The sequence below is a fragment of the Mesocricetus auratus genome, unplaced genomic scaffold (genome assembly GCF_017639785.1).
Source record: "Mesocricetus auratus isolate SY011 unplaced genomic scaffold, BCM_Maur_2.0 Super-Scaffold_100006, whole genome shotgun sequence".
Classification (NCBI taxonomy): domain Eukaryota; kingdom Metazoa; phylum Chordata; class Mammalia; order Rodentia; family Cricetidae; genus Mesocricetus; species Mesocricetus auratus.
This window is the reverse complement of record NW_024429190.1, coordinates 44,379,273-44,407,163: the sequence shown is the minus strand read 5'-3', so window position 1 is coordinate 44,407,163 and position 27,891 is coordinate 44,379,273. Positions and strand designations below refer to the sequence as shown.

General features: G+C 37.4%; 1 protein-coding gene across 2 annotated transcripts in view; it reads left to right on the top strand.

Moving 5' to 3' along the window:
* The window catches only part of Pds5a (PDS5 cohesin associated factor A), a 94,201-nt gene that overhangs the window by 15,633 nt on the left and 50,677 nt on the right, over nucleotides 1-27,891 (top strand). For both annotated transcript variants that reach the window (XM_040747119.1, XM_040747122.1), the window contains exons 3-13: nucleotides 7,097-7,300; nucleotides 8,959-9,045; nucleotides 9,505-9,602; nucleotides 14,251-14,377; nucleotides 15,551-15,631; nucleotides 18,212-18,352; nucleotides 19,669-19,784; nucleotides 20,375-20,469; nucleotides 21,287-21,432; nucleotides 24,492-24,643; nucleotides 26,241-26,354. In XM_040747119.1, coding sequence (XP_040603053.1) covers nucleotides 7,097-7,300; nucleotides 8,959-9,045; nucleotides 9,505-9,602; nucleotides 14,251-14,377; nucleotides 15,551-15,631; nucleotides 18,212-18,352; nucleotides 19,669-19,784; nucleotides 20,375-20,469; nucleotides 21,287-21,432; nucleotides 24,492-24,643; nucleotides 26,241-26,354 — 1,361 coding nt within the window. The remainder of the gene's footprint in view (nucleotides 1-7,096; nucleotides 7,301-8,958; nucleotides 9,046-9,504; nucleotides 9,603-14,250; nucleotides 14,378-15,550; nucleotides 15,632-18,211; nucleotides 18,353-19,668; nucleotides 19,785-20,374; nucleotides 20,470-21,286; nucleotides 21,433-24,491; nucleotides 24,644-26,240; nucleotides 26,355-27,891) is intronic.

Sequence of the window (27,891 nt, the reverse complement as noted above, 5' to 3'; positions counted from 1 at the left end):
GCACCCTCATAGTTCTTGAGTATTTTTTCTTTTATCATCAAAAGCATTAGATTTTGTGAAATACTTTTCTACATATTTGCATAATTTTTTTCCTTCTTTTCAGGATAGGGTTTCTCTGAGTAACAGTCCTGGTTGTCCTGGAACTTGCTTTGTAGACCAGGCTGGGCTCAAACTCACAGAGATCTGTTTTCTTTTGCCTTCCCAGTGCTGGGATTAAAGTTGTGTGGCACCACCTCCCAGCTACATGATTTTGTTTTATATTGTAATAATATGTATTATGTTGCTTGATGTTTTAGGTATTAAACCAACCTTGCGTTCCGATAAATCCTACTTGGCCATAGTAAATTTTATACATATATAATTTATATAATTTGGAAGACACACACACACACACACACACACACACACACACACACACATTGTATTCTAGGTTGCTTTCTGTTGCTGTGGTAAGGGGAGAACAATGTTCATCATTGAGGGAAGCTGAGGCAGCAGTAACTCAAGCAGAGCAAGAACGGAGACCACAAAAGGGTTCTGTGTGCTGTCTTGCTCTTCATGGTTTGTTTTTTTGAGGTAGGATCTCCAGAGTACTTGGATTAAAGGCAAGTGCCACCACTGCCCTGCTGTACTAATTTTCTTATGATATCCTTGTCATGTTTAAAATCAGATTAATCCCTTATACTGATCTGGAAATGTCTTTTACATGTTTGGAAGAATCTTGGCAAAATTGGTACTATTTGAGTACTAGGTATGTGATATTCAGCAGTATCAAAACCTGGGCCTTTTCTTGTTGTGCAGGCTTTTCATTGCTATCTGTTCACATACTCTGTTTCTCTTGTTAATTTCAGTAGTTTGTGACTAACTAGATTTGTGCATTTTATCTGTTATGTAACTTGTTACTATTTTATAATCTTTTATTTTTGTACACTTCACAATATCTTTTTTTGGTTAATATAGCTAGAGTTTTGCTGAGATTAAAAAAAAAACCAAACAGTTACTTAGTTCCTTTTTACTAGCTGTCTGTGGAATTGAACCTGGTGTGGGGAAGGTTGTTCTGTTTCATGGCCACTGTTTCCCCTTTCCTAATAGTCTTCTTTTTATCTTGCTTCTGGGGAATTTCCCTGTGTTGATTTTCCCCCTCCCACCTGGCTCTCACAGCTTATACCATAATTAATTCCATCTGTCTTCTACATTACTTGTCTACTAGAATATTAATTTTTCTTTCTGATTCTTAATCCATTTAATAACAACAAAAGGAGTTAAGAGAAATCAACCAGTGCTTTAATTTCATGTATGAGCAAGAAGACTAATGATTACTCACTTTGCAAGTATAGCAAATGATATACATTGTCAAGAACAAAACAGTTACAAGACTCTCAGAAAGCTAGCAGACTCCTAGCACCTGGGAATTATCTTTCTGAGGCCAGCATGGGTTTTATAGTGAGACCCTGTCACAAAAAAGAAAAGGGAGCTGGGGGTGGGGGATAAGTAGCTTTCTCCGTGTTCCTGCTTTAGCTCCCACCCCTACTGCCCTCAACAATGGGTTGTGACTTGGAAGTGTAAGCCAAATAAAAAACAAACCTGTCCTCCCCAAAGTTGGTTTAGTTCATCATAGCAGTAGGGAAGCAAACCACCAGAAGCACTTGTAAAGAGACATTCAAAACCCTCATTGTGGTCTGCCCTAGATTACCAGAGGGCTTTGTTTATAAGACACAGCTTGGCTGTCAGGCTGATCATTCTCTCCACAGATCAGGCTCTACCTTCAATTTATGGAACTGGCTCTGTAGATCAGACTGGCCTCCAACTCACATAGATCTGCCTGACTCTGCCTCTTACTGCCGGAATTAAAGGCATGCGCCACCACTACCCTATTCGTGCTGCCCTTTTAATACTATTTTTATTGACATACAGTAATTCTGTTTTTTCTTTTTATATCTTTATCTTTTCTGTGACCACCCTTGTGTGAATATTCTATTAGAAGTCTTTAAGCTGCTTTAGGGTTCAGACATAGATGGAATTGTTAAGTCACTGGACATGTGGATATATTTAATTGAAAACACCAAAGTGGGTTCTCCAAGTTATATTCTAGTCAACAGCAAAGTCCAAATTTTCTTTGGACTTAACAGAATCTCCTTGAGCGGATTGACTGAGTTCTTGTAGTTTACATTTTGCCTGAGTTCATACTGGTCTTGAACTCATGATGCTCTTGTGCCTTAGCTTCCCAAATATTCGGACTACCAATGTAAACTACCATTCCTGTCTTCTCAGACTAGGTTTATTAGGGTATAATTGAAATACAATAAATAGAGCATTTTGATGCTGTTTGGTCTTTGTCCTTGTTTCTGAGAGATTAAAACGAACTATAGTATTTCCTAAGTGAGGACATTTTTGACAGCGTAGGGGAAAGGCCAAGTACATGATACAAGGGCTGGAACTTTCAACCTCCTGAGCTACCAGAAGGCTAGAGATGAAGTAAGAATCTCACCCATTTAGAGGGACCCTGATAAAGCTGGACATGAAGGCTATGAGGAGCTTCCTGGTTGGTGAGCACAGTATGGAGTGCCTAGATTCCCTGAGAGCATGGCAGCTCTGCCCCTTTACATTTTACTTTATACCAAGATCCTGCCTTAATGTCCTTCAGCTTGACTGTCTCTGAGTTATATCCTTTAAGATAAAGCCTATTTATTCTTCTAGAAAATTACTGGACCTGAAGGAGAAGTACTGTGTTCCCATAAATAAGACTTGAGGCTGGTATCCGAAGTGGCAGAGGGGAGTCTGGTGACGAAATTTACCATTTAAAAGTATACTTATTCACATATGTGAGTGCTGTTTTCCTACACACCAGAAAAGGGAATCAGATCCCACTACAGATGGTTGTGAGCTACCACATGGTTGATGGGAATTGAACTCAGGACCTATGGAAGAACAGTCAGGTACTTACCTGCTGAGCCACCCTCTTTTTCTTTTCTTTTCTTTTCTTTTTGTTTGTTTGTTTTTCGAGACAGGGTTTCCCTGTGTAGCTGTGGAGTCTCTCCTGGCACTTGCTCTGTAGACCAGGCTGGCCTCAAACTCACAGAGATCCGCCTGCCTCTGCCTCCCAAGTGCTGGGATTAAAGGCATGTGCCACCACTGCCCGGGTGCTGAGCCGCCTTTTAACTTGTGAGATCTACACTAACTCTAAAGAGTTATTGTTAATTGAATGATATAGAGGACATTTACTTACTTGATTTCAGATAATTGCTATGGTGACATACAACTTCATAAGCTTTGATGTATACATATATTTAAACGTGTGTGTCTCTGTGTGTTCTTGGCATCACTGCTACCATTATGATAGTAAATACCTGTCATCCCATTAACTTTACCCCTTTCTCCTTTAGCCTTTTCTGTTCTCTGTGTCAGGCTTCATCTTATATTTTAAAGATTAATACATGTAATTGTCTCTCATATTCTTTTAATGCCAGTTAGCATTCTTTTGTATGAGTATACCATATGAGAGTATACCATTTTTGTTTGTTTTTATAATACGGTCTTTCTGTGTAGCCTGGCCTGGAGCATTCCATGTACAATAGGTGGCCTTAGCTCACAGAAATACTTCTGCCTCTGGAGCACTGAAATTAAAGGCATGTATCACCATGCCTTGCTGTCATTTACTTTTTTTGATGAACACATATTTCCAATTTTGAGATAAAAAATTCTTTATTTTTTTAAAATTATGTGTAGAATATTTTGCCTGCATATATGTCTTTGTACCATGTAGTACCAATTCTCTTTGGTCTTAATAATAAAAACTTAGAGTCAGCTATCGGGGGTGGGAGGGGTGTGAAAGTAGTGGCCAGCCAATAGAGTTCTTACCTCTACTAATGCTCAGACCAAATGGGCAATCCTATCCTCAGACTGCCTGCCCTGCCGTATATTCCTCTCTCCACCCAATCATACCCCCTCCTGTCTCCACCTTCTTAGTACTGAGATTAAAGGTGTGTGGCTCCCAAGTACTGGAATTAAAGGTGTGAGCCACCACAGCTTTGCTCTGTTTCTCTTTTAGACTGGATCAGTTTTGTGTAGATCAATTTCGTGTAGCCTGGGCTGGCCTTGAACTAACAAATCCATCTGCCTCTGTCTCCTGAGTGCTGGGATTAAAGGTGTGTGCTACGACTGCCTGGCCTTTGTGTCTAACTAGAGTGGCTAGCTCTGTACTCCTGATCTTCAGCCAAGCTTTATTTGTTGTATCATAAACAGAATATCACCACAGTACCACATGTGTGCAGATGAGATGAGGGAGACAGCTGGTTGCCTGGACAGTCACCCAGGGTTCCTCTGCAATGTTGGGGCATCCATTTTCGGCCTACAGACAGACTTCTCTGTGAAGTGGGGATTTTGAAGGACTGTCCTACCCTGTCTTGGCAAAGTTTGGCAGATCCTTTCCTTTGTGTCCAGTTTGGATAGTATATTATCAGCAATTGAGGACAGGGCACTTTCTTCTCCCAGTGGCTAGCTTTTGCCACAAAGAAAACAAACTGCATATGGAGGTTCTTTGATGCCCACCAGCCTTTCTTGAAGTAAATTGGTGCTGCCAGAAGCAGATGGGTCCCGCTGCCATGAAAAGTCTTAGGTTTAGTTATTGAAACTTCTTAAATGCCACAATTCTATAGGTCTCTAAAGTGTTTGAAGACCACCTATCTAATATATCTCTGCATGACCTTGAAAACATGCCTAACATGACTAAGTTTGATAGTTATAGATGACTATTAACCTGTATTTTTTTTATCCTAAATAGCGTTCAAGGACTAAAATTTTACATTTTTAAATGAGCCACAAGATATAATACCTTAAATAAGAATAAAAACAAGTATAACAAAAATAACCTTAGCTTTTTAACAAATATACAAAAATTCATACCAATGTAAAATATTTAAAACTAGTAGGTTTTTTTTGTTTGTATGTTTTGTTTTTGTTTTTCAAGACAGGGTTTCTCTGTGTAGCTTTGGAGCCTGTCCTGGAATTCACCCTGTAAACCAGTCTGGCCTTGAACTCACAGAGATCCACCTACCTCTGCCTCCTGAGTGTTGGCATTAAAGGTGTGCACCACTACTGCACAGCTAATAGTTGTATTTTAGCCTCTCTTCCTTTTCAGAATGAAATCCCTGAGTCTAATCTCCTTTGTTCAACTTTTTTCCTTACCATGACTAATAACAACTTGTAACCAACACCCCTCCCACTCCACCCTGTAAACAATGACAGACATCCGGAGCCCACCAATCGGCCAAAAACCATCCATCCCACCTCTTGGCAATATGGGAATAAGATAATTGTTAAGGCCTGGGAGAGCTCATAGTCTTGGTGTGGTGGGGCAATACAAGGCTTGTCTGAAATTCTGGCTAGAGTAGTTTATGAGGCTGTACTGGATGCAGAACTCCATGTCCATAGTTTATCTTCAAAAAGATGGAAGGGCAGGAACTCAAGGCAGAAACTGACTGGAGATAATTAAATAGTGCTGCTTCCTGGCTCGCCCAGCCTACTTTGTCATATTACCCAGGACCACCTGCCTGGGAATGGCACCTGCCTCAGTGAGCTGGCTGCTTCCACATCAATATGCCCTATAGACATATGTACAGATATATGTATAGGTAGAACATCCATATACACAAAAATAAAATTGAAAAAAATTAATATTCTTTCCAGATGAACCTTGTTTGTGTCAAGTTGACATAAAGTCTAGCTGGTTCAGTATGATAGTTAGTCTTCAAGGTTGCCCCAAATGGTATCTGTTTTGTTATATTCCTTGTGTAGTGTTTTCTATCATAAAGTAGGTCTGACCTCAGTAACTATGAGGATAATACAGAAGTAACAGCACTTGGCTTATTTGTAGCTACCTAGAGAGGCCATGGAGAGAACTTCACTTCTCTCGTGCAGTAGTACAAGTTACAGCCACTTGGATATGAGCTATTACTGAAACACTGCAGACTTATTCAAGGCTTCAGATGATGACATCCTTGTCATAGTGCAACCTCTTGAGAAATTCCAAGCTGTAAACCACTTGACTTTAAGCCATGTTCCCAATATTAACTTCATGGTAAATACACAGTTGTTGTTTCTAGGTGCTTCCCTTCATTGGGAGGGAGGATATTTTGTTAGGTAGTAGTAGCTGAAAAATATGCACCTTTCATGTGTACTTTTAAAAGTAGAAACAAGATTGAGTCTTGTTATATAACTCAAACTGGCTTCCAACTAGCTCTGTAGCTCAGGTTGGCCTCAAACTCAGCATTAGCTATTTATAATTAAATTAAAACCTTCCATCAGAAGTACAAATACATGAAACATTTAAATATGTTTTTTTATTATTCAAAGGCCAATAAAATTTCAAGTGAAGATTCAAGGAGCCTATAAAATGAAAATGATAGCTGGGTGTTGGTGGTTCATGGCTTTAATCCCAGCACTCGAGAGGCAGAGGCAGGCGGATCTCTGTGAGTTCGAGGCCAGCCAGGTCTACAGAGTGAGTTCCAGGACAGCCTCCAAAACAATACAGAGAAACCCCTGTCTCAAAAGACCAAAAAAAAAAAAAAAATGATATAAAGATGCTAAATATCTGATCACTTGTATTTATGGTGTAGAAACCTTTTTAGTCAAGTTACATTTGAGTAGTGAAATCAAGCATGTTGAAATATACCTATAGTCTTAACTGCTTGAGAATCCAAGGAAGATGTTGGGGAAATCATGTGGGGCCAGGAGTTTTGTTCTGCTTTGACAACTTGGCAAGATATCATTTAAATAAATAGTTCAATATAATCACTAATGGAAGTTTTTTAGTTCTTATAAGAAAATGTGTTGTAAAACAGATAAAGTGTCTGAGTAATCTACAAGTTGATTTTTCTTTGAGTGTGTTTTTTGAGATTACGGTCCGTTTTCAGGGTGTGGATGTGGGTGTGCATACTTGTGTGGTGGTTGGAAATGAACCCAAGACCTTGTGCTCTACCACAGACCTACACATCCCCAGCTCCCTTTTCCGTGACCTATGAAACAGGGGAGGAGGGGCATACTATAATATACTCCTGGTGACTGAGTATTACGGGTTGTTTTTTCTTTTTTTCTTTTACAGATGGTAGTGAAAACTTTTATGGATATGGATCAGGATTCAGAAGATGAAAAGCAACAGTATCTCCCACTAGCCTTGCATCTCGCATCTGAATTCTTTCTCAGGAACCCTAATAAAGATGTACGCCTTCTTGTAGCATGCTGTTTGGCCGATATATTTCGAATCTATGCCCCAGAAGCTCCATATACTTCCCATGATAAACTTAAGGTAAATACAGTGTTCACAAAAAAAACATTACTTTTATTGTGTTACCTGGGCATGGTGTTTGTTTATCATCTACAGGCATGGCTGGCACAGAATGTGGCTTTGAAAGGTAAAGAAAGATCAGAGCTTGTCCTGGTCTGTTCATATTAGTTGGATAAATAGAAACCATACATAGTGGCTTAATGATAGTTTGTGTAATAGCAGTACCTAGAATTTACATATTGAAATTACTTTTCCCCTTACAGGTTATTAAATACTGGATATTCAGAACTGCTCATTTTGGTGGTTCTAAACAATTAAAAATAGTTGTTAAAGTGATCTATTGAACTCATTTATTATTATTTTTGGATAATTCTTGGGGAAAATGTAATCTTTGGACTGCCTTTTTAGTATTTATGTGTATGTGCCTGTATGAGTTTATGTGCATTGCATGTATGTAAATACTGGCAGAGATAGGAGGGTGTCTGGATTTTCTAAAAATGAGTTGCAGGTGGTTGTGAACAACCAGATGTAGGTGCTGGGAACCCAGACTCTCAGTAAGAACAGCAAGTGCTTTTACAGCACAATGAGTATTGTCTTTTCATCCCTTTGGTTTCTCCTTTCATACTTTCAGTCACTTGTGGATCAGCCACAGTATTAAATGGAGATTCCGCAAATAACAGCCCACAAAGCTTGAGTTTGATAGGATCGTGATGAATGAAGTCTGCTGTCATGCTTTATTCCTCTTGAGCACGTGTGCCGTCTGCCTGTGAGTCACTTAGTGGCTGCCTTTGTTACCTGAGAACTGGAGGAGTGTCACCCGTACTTAATAGTGACCCCTTTACAACTTTAACAACATGGTTTATTTTATGGCTATTTTTGTTCATGTCTTACTGTGCCTGCTTTACAGAATAAATTGTTATGAGTAAAAAAACAAAATACGCCGGGCGTTGGTGGCGCACGCCTTTAATCCCAGCATCTCTGTGAGTTCGAGGCCAGCCTGGTCTACAGAGTGAGTTCCAGGACAGCCTCCAAAGCCACAGAGAAACCTTGTCTCGAAAAACCAAAAACAAAATACATGTAGATTCCAAGTATCCACTGTAAGGATTACAGCAAAACAAGTCATTTTGTACCATACTTGTGCTGTTTTGAATGATTGAAAATGTCTAAAGGAGACTTACTGAGGAATAAAGCACCATCATCAGTTCTCAGGTTAATGCCTGGCATTTGTTTCAAATAGCCTTTTGTCACACATCAAAATTGAAACAATGAGCTAAAAACAACTCGCCTTACATGTCAGAAGTAGAAATGAAAAGGCTCATTAAGCATCTTAAAAATGAAGATAGTAGTTTTCCATGCTGAAGTGTAGACAGTGGGTGATCAGGAAGAAGTTCTGCCATAGAAGAGAATAGAGTAAGATAAAGAATATGTGTTCTCAAGTGAGAAGACCCAAAGGTTGTTGTTTTGTTTGTTCTAATCTTTCACAGTCATTTAAAATAATGGAACAGGCTGTCCCACAGCATTCAAATAAAGGGGATCTTTCTTTATTGTAGTTTGTAATTACTTTTATATATCCATACCTCTCTATATGTAGATTTGGATATGTACGTAGTGTATTGCAAAAATGACAAGTAATAGTGTCTCAGCTAATATCTTTTTCATTTTTTTTATTTCTTTAACAGGACATATTTCTTTTTATTACCAGACAGTTAAAAGGTTTGGAGGATACAAAGAGTCCACAGTTTAATAGATACTTTTATTTATTAGAGGTAACAATAATACTTTATTTAATAAATATAATTCCATGTAGTTGAAAATCTTAAAATTATAATGTAAAGTGAAACTATGTTACACATAACTTAATTAGTAAACTCTTACAAACATGTTTCCTCCTGTCTTAAAAAGATAAAGTATATCTTGTGAAAAAATAATTTGATAATTTACTTTCATTCCTAATCTAAAAATGAATTTGACTGCTTCTAAAATTTTATATCTGTTTATGTATATTTGTAGTAACTCCTAAACTTTTCATTACTTTCCAACTTGAAAAAGTTGATGCCTCCAGTTATATCTTAAAAGATTGGAATGATTTGTAATTTTGTACATTGAGTCTTTGTAGACTTTACTATAAACAATTCTACTTGTAAATATTAAATTGTACTAGTTGTTTTTGTGTAACAGTTCTGTGTATATGTGATTAACCAATTGTTTTTATTTATTGATTTAAGAATTTAGCTTGGGTTAAGTCATATAACATCTGCTTTGAGTTGGAAGATTGCAACGAAATTTTTATTCAACTTTTTAGGACTCTCTTCTCAGTAATCAAGTAAGTTTTTTAAAGATTTTTTTTTATTGTATGTGTTGACATGTCATGTACTCTAATTAAACTAAACTCTCTAGATTCTAGGAAATTTAAGGGGAAAATAAACAAATCCTGTTGTTTGAAAGACTGTCCTTACCATTGTTTTAATGAATTAGTCAATTATATCCTTGAGATAGGAACTGCTTTAGCGCTCTGGGAGACCTGGAACTTAGGTTGGCCTCAAACGTGTGGTATTCCTCTCCCTTAGCCTACTGAGTGACTGGATTACTAGGATTGAGGCAGATCCCTAATGTTACCTACCTCTTTAAATTTATGGTATAGATTAATTGGTTGACTTTATGTGTCTTGTGTATTTGAGACCTGATAATGTTAGAGGATCATAAAACAGTCCTTGGAATTTCTTTCAAAAATATTTATATATTACACATACATGTTCATCCTTAGGATACCCACCTTCTTGTCCTCTTTTTTATTTTCCCCTTTGGTAGCCCACTGACTTCTGCTGGAATATTTAAGTATTGTGTTGGCTTGATCTTGTGCAGGTAACCATACACAGTGAGTTCATCAGTCAGTGGCATCCACATCATTCCTCCCTCTCCTGCTCTTAGATCTTTTCTATCCCCTCTTCTAGGTTGTTCTTCGAGTCTTGGTTGGGAGAGGGCAGTGAATGGTATAGGTATTTGATTTAGAGCTGGCACTCACCCAATACCTATTCTCAGCACTTTGTCCAGTTAGGAATCTGCATCAATTGTTGTCTACTTTAGAAGCTTGTCTGGCCAAGGTTCAGAGCAGCACTGACCTATGGCTATTAACAAACATTTAGGACGCAGTTTGACTGCATGTTCATTTAGTAAAACAACAGGAGTAGGTTCTCATCACCAATCATCCCCAGGGGTTATGAATTTCAGAGCCTTGGGCTTTTGACCAGATTTATTATACTGAACATGTATTCTCTCTTGTGGAATAGACCTCAGATCCAATCAGAAAGTGGTTGACTCCCCTCATAATTTTCACTTCACTATTGTACCTGTGAATCTTGTCAGTTTTGCAGTATTCAGGGTTCACCACTGGATAATAAATAACACTGCTGACTTTTCTCTCCCAACTGCTTTCATGGTACCCTCTGCCACTATGAAAGCTAGCTATTGGGCAAGTTTTCATGTCAGTTCCAACTTGATTTCTCTAAATGTCCTGCAACCAAAGTATATGTGTCTCCGGTGGTAGTTATAATGGCAATCAGGAGCAATGGAAATAGTCTGTGTTATGCGGTGTGGGGACATTCGTGGGCCTTGCTGAACAATAACTCAAAAGGAGGGTGAAAACACCTTGTTTTGAAAAAACTGACCCAGTAAGTTGTAAATGGCATGAGACATGAAACAGTGAAGTACTTCAATGAGTATTCTGTGCATCATTTTTGTGGAATAGAATAGATTAGTCCATTCACTTACTAACTATGATGATGTCTACTTTTTGGATGGAGGTATATATGTGTGCATGTGTATTTTGTGAAAGTGCTGGCATGGAATCTAAGGCCATTTGCTAGATACTAGGCAAATGCTCTACCACTGAACTATCATATGCATTGCTTAAATCAGCTTTTCATAGAATGGAAAAGCTAATAAAAAAAATCAGGAGAGTCTAAACTGATTTCAGTCTAGTAGTTTTATTATTTGTTAATACCCCAAATCTGTGAGGTGTATTATATGTGTATATGACTTGTGTGGATTTTAAATTCTCTCTCACACTAAGATATATAGGAAGAAGCAGTTGAAATGTATTTTATTAGTTAATTGTATCCAAAAGAATTAATCTTCTAGGATATGGCTCTATAAGGTTGCATATTAGAGAGTGCATTTCCAGAAATTTTTTCTTTCTCCTTTGGTATAATGAAGATTTGATATTAACCTAAAGTAAACAGATTTGGTTTAAAGTTGGAAGCAGCAACGTTTAGATTAGAAGAGCTTCCTGTGGTATTTTACTGCCAACAAGTCATTGGAATAAGTGACAGAAACTTGTGTTAATTAACTATTTGTGTATAACAAAACATACTAGGAACCCAATGGTATGAGACACCTTTTCCTGACCATGATTCTGCTTGGCAGTTTGTCTGGTCTGAATTTTCTGCTGTGTCTGTAGTTATTTAACAGGACACCTGGCAATTGGTTGAAGTAATAGAACAATAAAATCACACGTCTTTTATCACCCAGCAGGCTGGCCCCTGCATCTTCATATGCTGAATAGGCTTCAAATTGTCAAGAAAGGCAAGTTCTACAATACTAGAACTTGGCAATCCTATAGTAGCTTTTGTCTTTTTGACTAAGCAAGATATATAGGCAAACCCAGATTAAAGGATTGGTCAGAGAGATTCCATGGATGGAAAACCTTTGTAATGTGATACACAGGAACAGTGTGTGGGGAGATTACTCTGTTGGTAAAGTGCTTGTTGCATGACATGAGCATGAGGACTGACAGGACTCATGAAGAAAAGCTAGGCTTGTAATCTCAGTGCTGGATAAGTAGAGATGGCAGAACTCTGGACTCTCTGGCCGGCCAGCCTACTTGGTGAGTCACTGTGAGATTCTCTTGTACTTTCCCCCAAAAGTTGGTGGCTCATGAGATTGACTCCTGAGTTTGTCCTGTCTTTAGCACATGCTCAAATGGGCTGTTTGTACACTATGAATATGTACATAGACACACACCAAAAAAATAATTAAAAAAGAACAATTTATAGCAACTATTTTTATTGTATCAACATTTCATAGGCTTTCCTTTGGAAATTTATGATTACTATCTCCAATAACTTGTAAAATTATTGTGGTTTTTTTCCCCCCTCCTATAACCTTCTCCACAAAAAATACTCGAGCTACTTTGACGCCTTTTTGTTAATTCATTTCAGGAAATTGGTTGTGATATATGTAGAACTTTGCTTCTGGCTTCGGTTTGGTTTGGGTTTTGTACTTGGGGCTCTGGGCTTATCTTTTGATTATCCTTCCAAACTCTCATAGGAAGACCAAAGATAATTCATTCTCAGATGCAATGACTTTCTCACCTGCATGTGATGACCATTAAACACTTTGGAGTTTGATTTCTGAGTAATTCTTTGCTCTCTGATACTCAGCTCTACAGGCTATTTATTCTATGTGCTCATCGGGAAGAACCCCTAGGGTCTACTAGGGCGGCCTTCCTGGGATAACCCTGCTAGCTTACCCAGAACTGTGAAAGCCATAAGGTGTTGTTTTCTCCCCTTATCAGTGTGCATGATACCCAGTACTAGAACACTATTGTTTTGCTCAGTTTTTAGTCGATTCAGACACAGGGCAAATCATAGTCTTAATTACTATATCCAGCAGCAAGTAAAGTCTTAGGTTTATTAACTTGGATTGGTGAAATCTTTTAAAAAATTTCTTTTTTTGAGACAGGATCTCACTGTGTATCCCTGGCTGGCCTAGAATCCATTATATAGGCCAGGCTAGCCTTGAATTCTCAGAGATCAACCTGCTTCTGCCTCCCCAAGTGCTGGAATTAAGATGTGTATCCCCAAGCTTGGCCAGGAATTTAGACTTTCATTTGTCTTCCTTGTACTCTTTCTTTACTTCTCTTGAGGATATATGGATCTGAGAACCAAGCTCTCAGGGTGTGTGTGTGTGCGCGCGAGTGTGTGAGTGAGCGCGCACACATGTGTTTATTTTTTGCATCAAGCTGAATACATTGTCCACTTCATTCCCTTGCCTAGCACACTAGACAGACACATTGAGAACTATGCCTCAGTTGTCCTTCATAGTTGGCATTCTGTAAAGTGTGTGAGGTATTTTGGAGGGTACACGTGAAATGACTGTCTTTCTAAGCATTGTAGAAAACTATGACACTGACAGTTGTCATCACCCCCCCACACCTTTAAAAGCTTATGTGTTTTCATTCATCATTAAATGCTAGAGGGGTCAATTATTTTGTTGTTGTTTCAAGAAAAAATTTAAAACACTTTAGATAATTCAGTCAATTGTTTTAAACTTCTGTATTTATACTATAGGGTATAGTTACATCATTCTGTAGACTATACATTTTAAAGGGATTTCTTTATTATGAGCATGTGAGTGTATATGGGTAGAATACTACATGAGAAATTAGGGTGATGTTTGTTTAGAGTACTACATAATATGTTTCAGTCATCACAGCAGGGGGCAGGATGGGGGAGGGGGATATGATAGTTGAAATTCTTTTACCATTGTCAGCATGGTTCCCTCGAATAGAAATTCTTTAATATCTGAGATTATGTTGTTCTGTGATTGAAACTAGGGCTTCATGTATGCTTAAAGTGCTGTACCCCTGAGCTATATTTCCCACCCTTATTCTCTCTTAGAGAGAATCTTGGGTATTTGTTCAGACAGCTTTAAGCTAAGTCACCTTTCTTAGTCTCCTGAGTAACTAGGATTATAGGCCTTTGCCTCTAGGTGCTTAGATTATTGCTTTAAGCTGGAAATTTTAACGGGCATGATGGCATTTAGGAGGGCGAGGAGGTGCGACCTGAGCTTGAGGTCAACCTGGGTTACATTGCAAGACCATGTCACTAGCAAACAAACAAGTATATGATAGATAACAGACCCCAGGGAACTTTGTCTTTCTGTATGCCTTAATTATTTTCCCTTCTTTTTAGCAATAGCCACAATAAGAAGGTACAAATGCACATGTTAGACTTGATGAGTTCTATCATCATGGAAGGTGATGGAGTTACTCAAGAATTACTGGACTCTATTCTTATCAACCTCATCCCCGCACACAAGGTTTGTATAGTATCGAGTACTAGAGATCGGTTTACTTAAAGAAACCAGTTACTGGTTTTTGCCCATTTGCAATTATATGTTTAGTAAAGCTTTATGTAATTCCTATTCTGACCCTAGAATGAGTCATATTAGTCTTAAATCTATTATCTTTAGAAGATACATTAGCTTTATTAAAGTATGTATGACTGTTTTACCTGCATGTATATCTGTGCACTATATGTGTGCAGTGCCCATAGAGGCCTGAAGAAGGCCTGGAATTACAGATAGGTGTGAGGCGCTATGTGGGTGCTGGGAATCAAACTCCTATCCCTGTAACAGAGGCCAATGCTCTCAACCATGGGCCTCAGAAATATGTTTCTAGCTTCTTTTTGAGAGGTACAAAATGAATAAGATTGAGTCTATTTTATAGTTGAAAGGTATTAACAGGTGTTCCTTAAAACAATATTATTTTCAATAATTTTTAAAATTGTATATGCCATATCCACCATCTTTCTTTGATCCTTTAATTTGTTATAGTACATTGGGACTAAAGAATAGTATTCATTTCAGGAACAGGAGATCTAGGTGTGATGGCTCACACCTTTAATACACCTGCTTGGGAAACAGAGGCAGACAGATCTGAGGCCAGCTTCATCTATACAGTAACTTCCAGGCCAACCAGTGCAGCATAGTGAGATGCTGTCTCAAAAGGAATGGGTCGTGCAAATAAAAATATGGTTGATCAAGGGCTTTCCGCACCCTTTCTTTTTTGTGGTTTAGGATTTGAATCTAGGACCTCATAAATGTCAGATGATTAGTCTACTATACCACTTAATCACTTCCCCAGAACTTGTCAAGAACACATTGATTAAACAGTGAAATATTTAGCATTTTGATTTGGGGAGGGAGCTTGTGTTTAGGATAATATGTTCGTGTTGGTTAACACACAAACTCAAAAGCCTTAACATCTTTTTTAGTTAATAAAGCTTTACATAGGTTGGACTTTTGGCTGCCTAATGTATTTTAGTTTTGATTTGTTGAGTTCATTTGACTGGCACCTTCTGTGTAAAACCTTGAATGGAATTCACTTAACTTTTTTCCATATTTTGGTAGGTTTGAATACTCAACTGTTCAAATGATGCTGTCTCATCAGTTCACCTACTCATTTGTAGCTTTGAATGATTTGTTTTTCAGAACTTAAATAAACAGTCCTTCGACCTTGCAAAAGTCCTGTTGAAAAGGACAGTCCAGACTATTGAAGCATGCATTGCCAATGTATGTATTTCTGTATGTATTTATTTCAGAACTCTGTGATTCTTGGGGTATTATGTGAATTTATTAGAATCATTCATATACATATATGTTTCTCATATAAACAGTTTTACTCAGATAAAATATGAAAACTTACATGCAAATATGACCACAATTGGAGAAATGTAGCATAATTGTCAAATGTCTTTAAACTGGCATGAGTGATAGATGTTACTTTAAAATCTGACTATATTTCTAACCCTTCTTCTCCATTTGTATTCTCGCTTGTCATATACTTCCCAAATTTCACTTTGTCTCTCTCTGCATCTTATCCCTATCCTTAGAAAAAGGGTCTCATTATGTAGCCATGGCTGGCCTAGAACTTTCTAGGTAGATCAGACTGGCCTCAGAGATCTGTCTGCCTCTAACTACCCTTTGGATTTCTGTCTTTGTGTATATACTTTCCTCTTTGTGTCTTCTGGGTCATTTATCTAAAACTGTGTTTCTTCTTTAGTAGATGTTTGTTGTGGGGAGCTGGGGTTCAGAGGATAACTTGTAGGATCTGCTCTGTTGTTCTTCCATCATGTCTTGGGGAATCAAACTAAGCTCATCAGGTTTGGGAGCAGGTGACTACATGCTGAGCTAGCTCTCCAGCCTTATAAATAGTGTTTTTTAGAACATTCATTGATAGCTAGTAGTGGCACATGCCTTTAATACCTGTATTTGGGAGGAAGAGGCAGGTGGGTTTCTGTGAGTTCAAGGCCAGCCTAGTCTACAGAGCCAGTACTATACAGAGAAACCCTATCATGGGGGAGGACGACAGACTTTGACATGAGCCCATCACACACACATGTACACACGCACACACACACGCATGTACATATATTAATTACTGTAATGGAAAATTTTAATTAATTGCATATAAATCTGTTCTCTTTGTCAAAAGATAGAATTTGATAAAATTTTAAAATTAAAATTTATTACCTTAAAACTAATTCTTTTACAAATTTACTCATGCACATCTATTGTCTTTGACATTTGGTTCCATATTTTAGCTTTTTATTTATAATACAAATGAGGGAGGTGAGGGAAGCAAGAGGAGGGGTGAAGGAGAACGTAAGAGCAACACCTGTGCACATTCACTATGTCCCTCCCTCCCCTCCCCCTCCCTTCCTCTATCCTTCCCTCCTCTCCCCTCTTTCCCTGCTCCTGTCCTTGGAGACTGGTTTCCCCCCTCCCCTTTCCCTTTTTTATGATTACTTTGCCTAATTAAAAAAAAATTCCACTTGAACTCTGTCGCATGGTATCTGTTTCTCTTGTGCTGCTTTTTAAAAATTGCAACAGTAGGTTCAAGTTTCATTTCCTTAAGTATAACCCCATGCTTATTTGTGTGTATACTTATATTTTATATGTATAGGTGTTTTGACTATGTGTATGTCTATGTGCCAAGTGTGTACCTGGTATTCATAGGGGTCAGAAGAGGGCATCAGATCTCCTGGAACTTGAGTTACAGATGGTTGAGAGCTGCCATGTGTTTGCTGGGAATGAGCCTGAAATCTGGACGAGCAGCAGTGCTCTTGACTGCTGAAGTATCTCCCCAGCCCCATTTGTGTATCTTTTAAGACTGTTTTCAAAGATCCCATGATAGACATGAAAATTTTTCTTGACTCATAATTTATCTTGCTTTTCTTTTATGGGGGGCAGTTTTTGAGACACCCATGTCTAGTAGCTCACAGCTCCAAATCCAGTGAATTCAGTGCCCTCTTTTGGCCTCTATGGCTGTATACTCAGAATACCCACACACAAATGAAATCTATAAAAGGTAACAAACATTCTCCTATATGTATATAGGAGGGGAGTGTTTCTATAGGTGGCTTGTGTTTTGTTTGTGTTTTGTTTTTGTACTCTGGATATTAAATACTCTTTTGTCCAGTATTCTTTTATATATCCAAGTGCTTCTGTGGAGAGGGGGTATTTGCACTTAGCTTTTTTTGGAGACCAGAAAATAGCATCACATCACTTGGAAACTAGAGTTACAGGCAGTTATGAGCCACACTTAATAGATTTTGGGAAGTAAATTGGGTCCTATGCAAGAGCAGTCCATTCTCTTAATTGCTGACCCATTTTTAAATTATCAACTAACCTTTGTTTTTATCAGTCAAAATGTGTTTGACTTTCACTATATATCACTATACTCATAGGAAAAATAGAATAGATTTTAACTAGAAACCAGATTGAGACTTTAAATTATTTTACAATGCTGAGTGATTGCTTTGTAAGTGTCCCTCTAATGAGTTATGCATGGTATCTGAATTGTTTTATTTTAATGAAAATTAAGGTTTTCAGAAATGTCTTTATTTAAAACACAGCCAAATAATCAGTGTTTTAATTTTAATCAGTGTTTTAATTCACGATCTGATAATATTTGGAAGTTTGTTTCTTGTTTAGATGACTACCCTCTTAAATATTAGTAATTTAGTAGATTATCTGTGTCATTCCTTTCAGTTGTATGTATAATGCTCAATCATTGTTTTCTTTGCACGTCTTTTTTTTTTTTTTTTTTTTAGTAAAATAACACATCTTTTATTGTAATGTCTCCTCTAGTTTTTCAATCAAGTCCTGGTGCTGGGAAGATCGTCAGTCAGTGATCTGTCCGAACATGTATTTGATCTGATTCAGGAACTTTTCGCTATAGATCCTCATTTATTGTTATCTGTCATGCCACAGCTTGAATTCAAACTGAAGGTACCCTTTAGGCTTTACAGGGTGTGGGAGGTGTATTTTGAAGATTTTTCACTATTTCTAAAGGAGTAAAATATCTTATCTTCATGTCCTCATAACATGTCTAGTTGTTATCTGATCAACAAAGTGACACAGAGGTAGAAAATTAGTGTTGTTTTTGAAATTTATAATATTCAGTATTTTGACTTTAATATTTATGTTTAGATACTAAATTAATTTCATTTATGGTGCAAATAATGGGTTTAATCATTTTTATGCCACATCTATATATTAGGATACACATATAGTCATACACTAAATAAATGTGTATTATAAAAATAATTGATAATGTAGAAATTTTAATCATTGTTCCATACATTCATTAAAATGGGTATTGTCAGTTCTACATATATCTTCATAAGATAATATTTCACTGTGACTTAGATCAATACACCTGTATATCAGCAATAACAAGCCATTCTACTCCTGAAGGTCATTGAATTCACTTGAGGAGCATATGAAATCTTACAATGAGGGCTTTAGGTCAACTTAGCAGTTTGGTTTTAGCAGTTTATATATGTAAAATCTCACATTAATTGAAATAACTATGGATCTGCAAATGTAGTCACTCACAAGTAATACAAAATTTCATTGTACTCTTGTTTGACAGACATTTAGGGCATTAATAGTTCCTTAGAAGATTAATTGGATTAACCAGTAAATTTTGGATGTACTAAACACTGGTATCTCTCAGCATTGTTTTATTTTGCTTGAGAAAAAGTTTTTTTTTAAATCCATTTTGTTACTACTGTATTAAAGCCTTTACATAATTGTCATTTTACATTTGTTTTATACAAATGTACGTATTTTATTCCCACTGCCCAAAAGCTTTCTGAGAGTCATTAACTTGAGTTTTGAATTCTCAGTTTCCTTACTAGTGTTGTTCTTTGTCATGTTTTCTAGTCAGTGAAGAACCCTTGTTAAAACTAAACCAAAGCCTTAAGTGTTCTGTGTTCATAGCCTGGAGTCTTTATGAAGGAAGTTTACTAGGGCAGGAATTATTTGTCACTTTGTCCTTTGTGGAATTTTTCTGAAGTCTTAGACAATGTGAAGGTTCAGCAAAATGCTTGTATTTGTACAAAGTCTCTGTAATCAATGTGTAACTTGCAGATAAGTTGTAAATTAGGCATAAATTAACAATAGGGAAGATAGAAGGTCATTAGAGAGAACCATGCAATCTAACATGGAATCAGATTGTTTAGCATAATAGTTTAGATATAAAATTGTTTCTACTTGGGAAGTAAATTGCAGACTGTCTTCATTGTTTCTTCTCTTTGTAGAGCAACGATGGTGAAGAACGATTAGCTGTGGTTCGCCTTCTAGCAAAATTGTTTGGCTCTAAAGATTCAGACTTAGCAACACAAAATCGGCCTCTTTGGCAGTGTTTTCTTGGGCGGTAAGAAAGCATGACTTCTGAATTTTGTGTGCTCTCAGAGCCCACATGATTAAGACTACATATAACAAACATTAATTGGTATTTGTTGACATCTGTGTAGTAATTTGCCTTTTAGAATAAATTGTGGAACAAAGTATTTATGCATGAGTGATGTGTAGTGTAGTGTGTTGGTATGTTCTGAGTAGTTTTTATTTTGTAGCAACATTTCAAGCTTTAGTAATATTAAGTCTGCAAAATTTGTTGTCTGAGTTGAAGAATATATTTATAGTAGTTTTTGTCTCAATGTGGTAAGCACATACCGTTTGCAAAGATGTTTCTGTAGAATTATGTATCTTTCTCTCTGTCTCTTGTCTCTTTCTCTGTCTCCATTATGTAGCTCTGGTTGTCTTAGGCTCCCTCTGGAGACTAGGCACTGTCTTTGAACTTACAGATCTACCTGCCATTATGTGGGCCATTATGACCTGTTTTCCATAGAGCACATTAGTTATCAGTATAATTAACAGTTTCTACTCAGTAACTATTGTTGTTTATACTATGTTTACTAATAATTAATTTGCCTTATTGAAACTTAGCAATCTTTTTCTATTTAGCTTTAATGACATTCATGTTCCTGTGAGATTAGAAAGTGTGAAATTTGCCAGTCACTGTTTGATGAACCACCCAGATTTAGCAAAGGATCTCACGGGTAAGCTCCCTGGTTTATTACACTTTAATCACGAAACGTTTCAGATGTGGCCTGTACTTAACTCTAGTTTCCAAAAAGAATTTGATTCTAGGATATCTTCATGTTTGCTTTGTAGACTAGGAAATTAATTATGGTTTATAAGATAATATTTTATAAAATAAAAACATTCATGTATTGGCCATTTGGAAATATTTTAGAAGTCATAAGTTGAGATAATTAAACCATATGACATTGGCATTAGATACAAAACCCACCTACATTATTAAATATAGTAGTATACTTAATGTGTGCAGAAAAGGGGACCATTTTCTAGTTTAATTGTAACTTTTCATTATTTAGTTTAAAGTAGTTAAACATACCTATTTGTCAGTAGCAAGTAAAAAGTTATCAATATACTTCTATTTATTGAAAGCAGAAGAAATAACATGTTTTGATATCATTTGTATTATAATTTATTTAGAAATTTAAAGTTCATTCTGTTTTATATTATATAACTGTGTATGTATCATTTGTCTTATCACCATTTATACTGCTTTTTAAGTCTTTTAATTTATAAATGAAGTTTCAAACTATAAAATTGGTGCTATGCTGTCATTTGATCTTTCACCAAAAAAATTATTTAAGATGTGCTCTGAAGTAATAAGCATAGTTTTATGAATAGTTAAGGCTCCTCAGTGGTGTCTTACAGGTAGTATTAATTCATCTTATATATTGTAATCATTAATACACAATGCTTAAAGCTTTTATCTTTTTATCATTCTGAATCATGACAATTTATATAACTAACAATAATTTAACTGCTCCTTTTTAATTATAGAATATTTGAAAGTTAGATCACATGATCCAGAAGAAGCCATTCGTCATGATGTTATTGTTACTATAATAACAGCTGCCAAAAGAGACCTTACCTTAGTAAATGACCAGTTACTTGGCTTTGTCAGGGAGAGGACACTGGATAAACGGGTAAGACCTGGGAATGTTGATCTTCACTGATTTACTGTGTTCAGATTGTTTGCTGTATGTGTCTGGTATTATAATACCAATTTCAGCTAACATTAAGTGCTTGCTCTATCCATCCATCCATCCATCCATCCATCCATCCATCCATCCATCCATCCATCCATCCATCCATCGTTTTCCTGTGTAGTTTTGTAGATCAGGCTGGCCTCAAACTCACAGAAATTGATCCGCCTGCCTCTGCCTCCCGAGTCCTGGGACTAAAGGCATGCGCCACCACTGCCTGGCGGATTGCTAGCTTTTATGTTTCATGCAGACACCCTTTTGGAGCTCCCTATGTAGAGTATGCTGGCTGCAGATTTGCAGAGATCTGCCTGCCTCCATATGCATAGCCTTTGGTCATCTTTATGAATGAGTATGTTGGATTCTGAATCTTTTTTCATATTATGGAGTTTTTTTATGAGACAGGGTTTCTCTGTATTGTTTTGGAGGCTATCGGTCCAGCCCGGCCTCAAACTCACAGAGATCCTCCTGCCTCTGCCTCCCGAGTGCTGGGATTAAAGGTGTGCACCACCACCACCTGGCGGATTTTTCGTTTTAATAGTTTATTTTTTATTTTATGTGCAATGGTGTTTTGTGCATGTATGTCTATGTGAGGGTATTGAGCCCCCTGGTACTGGAGTTACAGACATTTGTGGGCCACCATGTAGATTCTGGAAATTGTACCTAGGTCTTCTGGAAGAGCAGTCAGTGCTTTTAACTGTTGAGCCATCTCTCCAGTCCCAAGGGAATAGATTTTTCTTATAGCATTTCTATATAGAGAAAAAATAGGTAAATGAAATAATTTGACTTTCTGCACACTTTAGTTTGCAAAAGGCAAGTCATTTCTTATTTATATTTTGTATAACTTAGCTTGATTTGTCATTCGTTCAGTTCAAAGAATATCAAAATTCCTAAGAAAGTAGTTTGTGTAATGCAGGCAAAGAGCAGAAGTGGTTCTGTGGTTAGTTACTTTTTTTTTTTGCTGTTTCTGTCACTGGATGCAGTTAGGAACATGGGCTGATAAGGAAAGGTAATGTTTTAAACAGTTATAGTAGTTATTAAAGAAAAATTGAGTTAGCTTTAAGAAACAGCCTGACTTAGCAGGGCATGGTTGTGCATGCCTTTAATGCAGAGGCAGAGGCAGTGAGATCTCTGTGAGTTCAAGGCTAGTCTGGTTTACAGAGTGAGTTCTATGATAGCCAGAAACATCAAAATAAAAAAAATAAGAACAGACGAAAAAAGCCATCCTTGTTTTTAGCAGCAATTCCTTTATAGTGTACTGGTTCATTTGACATTGTTGGAAAAAATATTTCCTAGAAACGAATAATTTAGGTCTGATTTTTAGGGTATACCAGTATATTTTGACATACTACCAGAGGTGATCTTTATCTTCTTATTTTGAAAGTAATCATGTGGCAGATGTTGAAGAAAAGGACACTACCTTGTTTAACGTTGTCAACAATTAAAACTTCTAAGGGTTGGCTTTTGTTTATTTTTATCTTAATTTAAATTCTCATGTAGTACGTTCATATTACTGAATCTCCTCTTCCCCCTTATCTTGCCATTACCTATCAAGACCATGGATGGTTAGTGTTTCTTCCTCCAAGAAAAATACTGCTCTTATTAATGTTTATCTCATTTTCAGAAAGAGGTAAATAAATTGCTCTTCTTGGCTATATGATCTTATCATATCATTTACTATATAGTTTATTCAGGATTTTGGTGTATTAAGTTAGTTTCGCATCCATTTTAACACTTTTCTCTTTTGGAATATGGGGGAACATAAACTAATCTTAGATTTCACAGCTCAAGTTTCTGAGTTTGGTTCCACACATTCAGTAGGGAAAAAAATTATTCAGAAATTTAAGAGAAAATACTGACTTAAAATCAGCTAGAATGTTTTCTCTTCCTCCTTTTTAAATAAACTTTTTGTTGCTGTTTTAAGACATTGTTTTTTTTTTTTTTGTAGCCCTGGCTGGCCTGGAAGTCTATGTAAACTAGACTGGCTTTAGACCTACAGACATCAGCTGCCTCTGCCTACTAAGAGTTGGAATTCAAGGTGTTCACTACCATGCCTATCCTTTTTTCCTTTTTTCCCTTTCTTTTACAGACAGGGCCTTGGGGCTGGAGAGATGGGTCAGTGGTTAAAAACATTGGTTGATCTCCCAGAGAATGAGGATTCCCAGCATCCACGTGGCAACTGTAGTCCTGTGGGATCTGATGCCCTTTTCTGGTGTGCATACATACATGCAGACAAAACACTCACATATGTTAATTGCTATAGCCCGGGCTAGCTTTCACAGCTAAAGATGACCTAGAATTTCTGGTTCTCTTGTCTCTACTCTCCTTTGATGTCGGGATTCCATGTGTGCAATGATGAGAATCAAATTTAGGGTTCTGTGCATGCAAGGCAGGCATTCTCTTAACTGTGAAGTCTTAGGATTCCATGTAGGTCCCAAGACTGAAATCAGGTGACCAGGCTTGGCATCAAGTGCCCCTACTTGTTGTACCATCTCACTAGCCCCGTTGTTTGCGTAAGTCTACAAAGTGAGGAAGTTCACCAAAGATAAACCCAAACGTTCTCACAAACTTTGTTATTCTAGAATTCTTGATAGTGAACTTTGCTCTTATTCAGTTAAGCTCAAGGGTATATAATTAAGAACTAACACACTGTGTGTGGCCTTTTGTGTACAGAATACAGTTTTCTTTTTACTTTTTATTCACATCAATATATAATTAAAGAATTGAATGAAATCTGTTCTTTGCTTGGTTTGAGGGGAACTAAAAATTTGGTAGTTTATGTAGTAGTACTGCCCTGAAAAAATGTATGAAGTAGCTGGTATCTTACCAGGAGAAGTTGTGAAATGGTCAGTAAGTAGTTGGGCAGAGCTGCTTGTGAGCAGACCCACTGTGCTGCTGGGATCCACACAGTAACTACTGCATAGCCTAGTGCAGCAATTGTAGATTTGTAGACTTGCATACAGTTTTGGGTCTTGCTCATCTCATAAATGCTCTTTTTCTAGTGGCGAGTGAGAAAAGAAGCTATGATGGGTCTGGCGCAGCTTTATAAGAAATACTGTCTTCATGGGGAAGCAGGAAAGGAAGCTGCAGAGAAAGTCAGCTGGATAAAGGACAAACTTCTGCACATATACTACCAGAATAGCATCGACGACAAGTGAGTCTGATGGTTTGACAATACTGCTTTTCATTTGTAAATACTTGCATTTAGTTTTTACCTAATTATCTGCATATTTGTACATATGGTACTTTAATACAACTCTTCCTAAGATTGAAGTAGCATAATAGTAAAATAAGTGTGGACTTGGGAGTGAGGCAGAACAGAGACTACTTCAACTGTATAAAATAAGAAGAGTAATAATAGCTTCCTTATCCCGGGGTTGTCATGTGGGGTTAGATACTAAGTGTATCACACCCAGACCCTCTCATTAGTTTTCTTTTTGCTAATACTGGTACAACCAGTGGAGACATTTTCCCTCTATTTCGGAATGCTACTTATTCTATTTTTAAATTATAGTAATTCTTGGTTTTTATAAAATACTTTGCAGTGTTTTGTTGAATTAGAATGATTGACTTATGTATCACTGATTGTTTGTATTGCATTGGAATGAAGAACTCTTTTTTTATTCCTGTGATACTGAATAATAGGAATTTAGACTGGAGATAAGAAAAGTCATGGGTGTACATTTTCAGGAAGTAATTCGATGGGAGATCCTCCTGTTTTTACTACATGACAGCATGGGACAGGACCTAAACTACAATCAGAGGAAGCTAGTTTCTTGAGAATTAGCTATCTTTGATATTACAACTTTCTTTATTTCTTTTTTAAATATTTTTTTATTTATTATGTATACAGTGTTCTGTCTGCTTGTATGCCTCTAGGCCAGAAGAGGGCACCCGATCTCATTATCGCTAGTTGTGAGCCACCATGTGGTTGCTGGGAATTGAACTCAGGACCTCTGGAAAAAGTCAGTGCTCTTAACCTCTGAGCCATCTCTCCAGCCCCGATATTACAACTTTCTATTAGTGTTATTTATAATCTGTAGTTTCAGCCTGCTAAAGATTAGTTAGAACAGCCAAACACCTGCCTTTAACATTTAAAGCCGGGCGGTGGTGGTGCACGCCTTTAATCCCAGGAGGCAGAGGCAGGTGGATCTCTGAGTTCAAGGACAGCCAAGGTTTCTACACAGAGAAACCCTGGGGGACGGGACATGGGATGGCATTTAAGAAAATGGCTGGTGTTGTACACACCTATAATCCCAGCACTTTGGAGGCTCAGGCAGAAGTTCAAAGCAAGCTTGGCCTATACATAGCAAGTTTGAAGTCAACCTGAGATACGTGATATATGAGACTTGTTCTATTTAAAACAAAACAAAACAAAAGCCAAAACATCAGTGTCCCCTCCCCAAAAACGGTCAGAAAGAGAATAAGCAGGACCAGAGCTCATACCCATAATCCCAGCACTAGGAAGGGCTGACCTAGGAGGCTCTCCATGAGTTCAAGGCCAGCCCGTGCTACAGTATGATACCCAGTCACCTTGGAGTGACATTCAAGCATTTTAGAACAAATGTTTATGACAGATTATGAAATATGACCACAGTACAAACTAAATGTAAAGTAAGTACTGAGTCTCTCCCAACGGAAGTGTATTGAAGCTTTTTGTTATTTGTGTACATAGCTCTCACCATTGGTGTAGTAGTAACTCTATACAAAACGGTTAAATTGACTTTTTTGTGTGTGTTTGTTTTCCATAGACTACTGGTAGAGAAAATCTTTGCTCAGTATCTTGTTCCCCATAACCTGGAAACCGAAGAGAGAATGAAATGCTTATATTATTTATATGCTAGTCTGGATCCAAATGCTGTAAAGTAAGTTACTTTTCAATGTCTCATATATTGTCTAGGTGTCTTTTTTGCTTGTTTTTAAATGAGAGAGAGAGAGAAAGAGAGTGTTCGTTCATTCACACTTTTCATAATGATGTCATTAATATGGTTTCAATATTTCATCAAGTGTCAAGTGTGTCCAGATTGATGTGTATGGGTACTGGAACTACCAGCCTTGGCCACGTTGTGAGTTTAATGCTAACCAAGATATTTGAGATCTTGACTGAAAAGACACAAATACAAGTGGATTAGGGTGCCAGGGATGCCTTTAGTCCCAGCACTCAGGAGGCAGAGGCAGGTGGATCTCTGTGAGTTCAAGACCAGCCTAGTCTATAGAGAAAGTTCCAGAACAGCCACAGTCCTATAGAGAGACTCTTTCTCAAAAATCTAAAGCAAAACAAAAAGCCCACAAGTAGACTCAGGATGTAACTCATTGATAGAGGTCTTGCCTGGCATGCTGGCGTGCAGAAGGCCTCGGCTAAATTACTACACACGCACAATGCTTGGAGCACTACAGCTTCCCACTCAGAAGAAGTAGCAGGGATGGCAGAGCACACTTGCCATTTGTACACTGTGTCTGGACATCTTTTTTTTTTTTTTTCCTTTTTAACAACTGGAGATAACATTCACAGACATGTTTTAGAGTTGTTTATTCTCTTACATAATATTTAAATGACTAGAATTTTAAAATTTGGGGTTGGAGAGATCGCTCAATGGTTAAGAACAGTTGTTTCTCTTCCAGAACTCCTGAGTTCAGGTCTCAGCAGTCCACAACTGCCTGTAACTCCTGACCTTTGAGGGCACCCATGCACATAAATGAAATTAATCTGTGAAAAAATTTAATTTACCGTTATACAATAATCTACTGCATCTAAATTTCCTCTGTTTTTCATATATTCCTCAGGAATAATACATTTTCTACTATCTGCAGTTATATATTATATAGGGTTTTTTTTTTGTTTGTTTTTTATAACAGTTGCATAAAAGTCTAGTTTTTTTTACAATTTGCCCTCAGTTTGGGTTCTTTCACTGTTTCCTTGTCTGGTTGAGATTATGCGTTTTCAGTAGAGAGCTAATCCTGTGACCTTGAAACATTTCAGCATGTGTTACTCATTGTCCTTTGAAAGCTTAATGATGGAAGCTAAGGCTCCATCCTGCTATTCATTGATACCATTTATATTTCTTTTCCCTACCTTTTAGCAGGGTCTTTTATAGCCCAGGCTAGGCTTTAACTTGATGGGTAGCTGAGGATACCCTTTAGTTTCTAATTGCAATGCTGGCATTATAGAAGACACTTTGAACACACAGGGTTTTTTTTTTTTTGTTTGTTTGTTTGTTTTGTTTTTTGTTTTGGTTTTTCGAGACAGGGTTTCTCTGTGGCTTTGGAGGCTGTCCTGGAACTCACTTTGTAGACCAAGCTGGCCTCCAACTCACAGAGATCCGCCTGCCTCTGCCTCCCGAGTGCTGGGAATAAAGGCGTGCGCCACCAACGCCCGGCTTGTTTTGTTTTTTTTTGAGACAG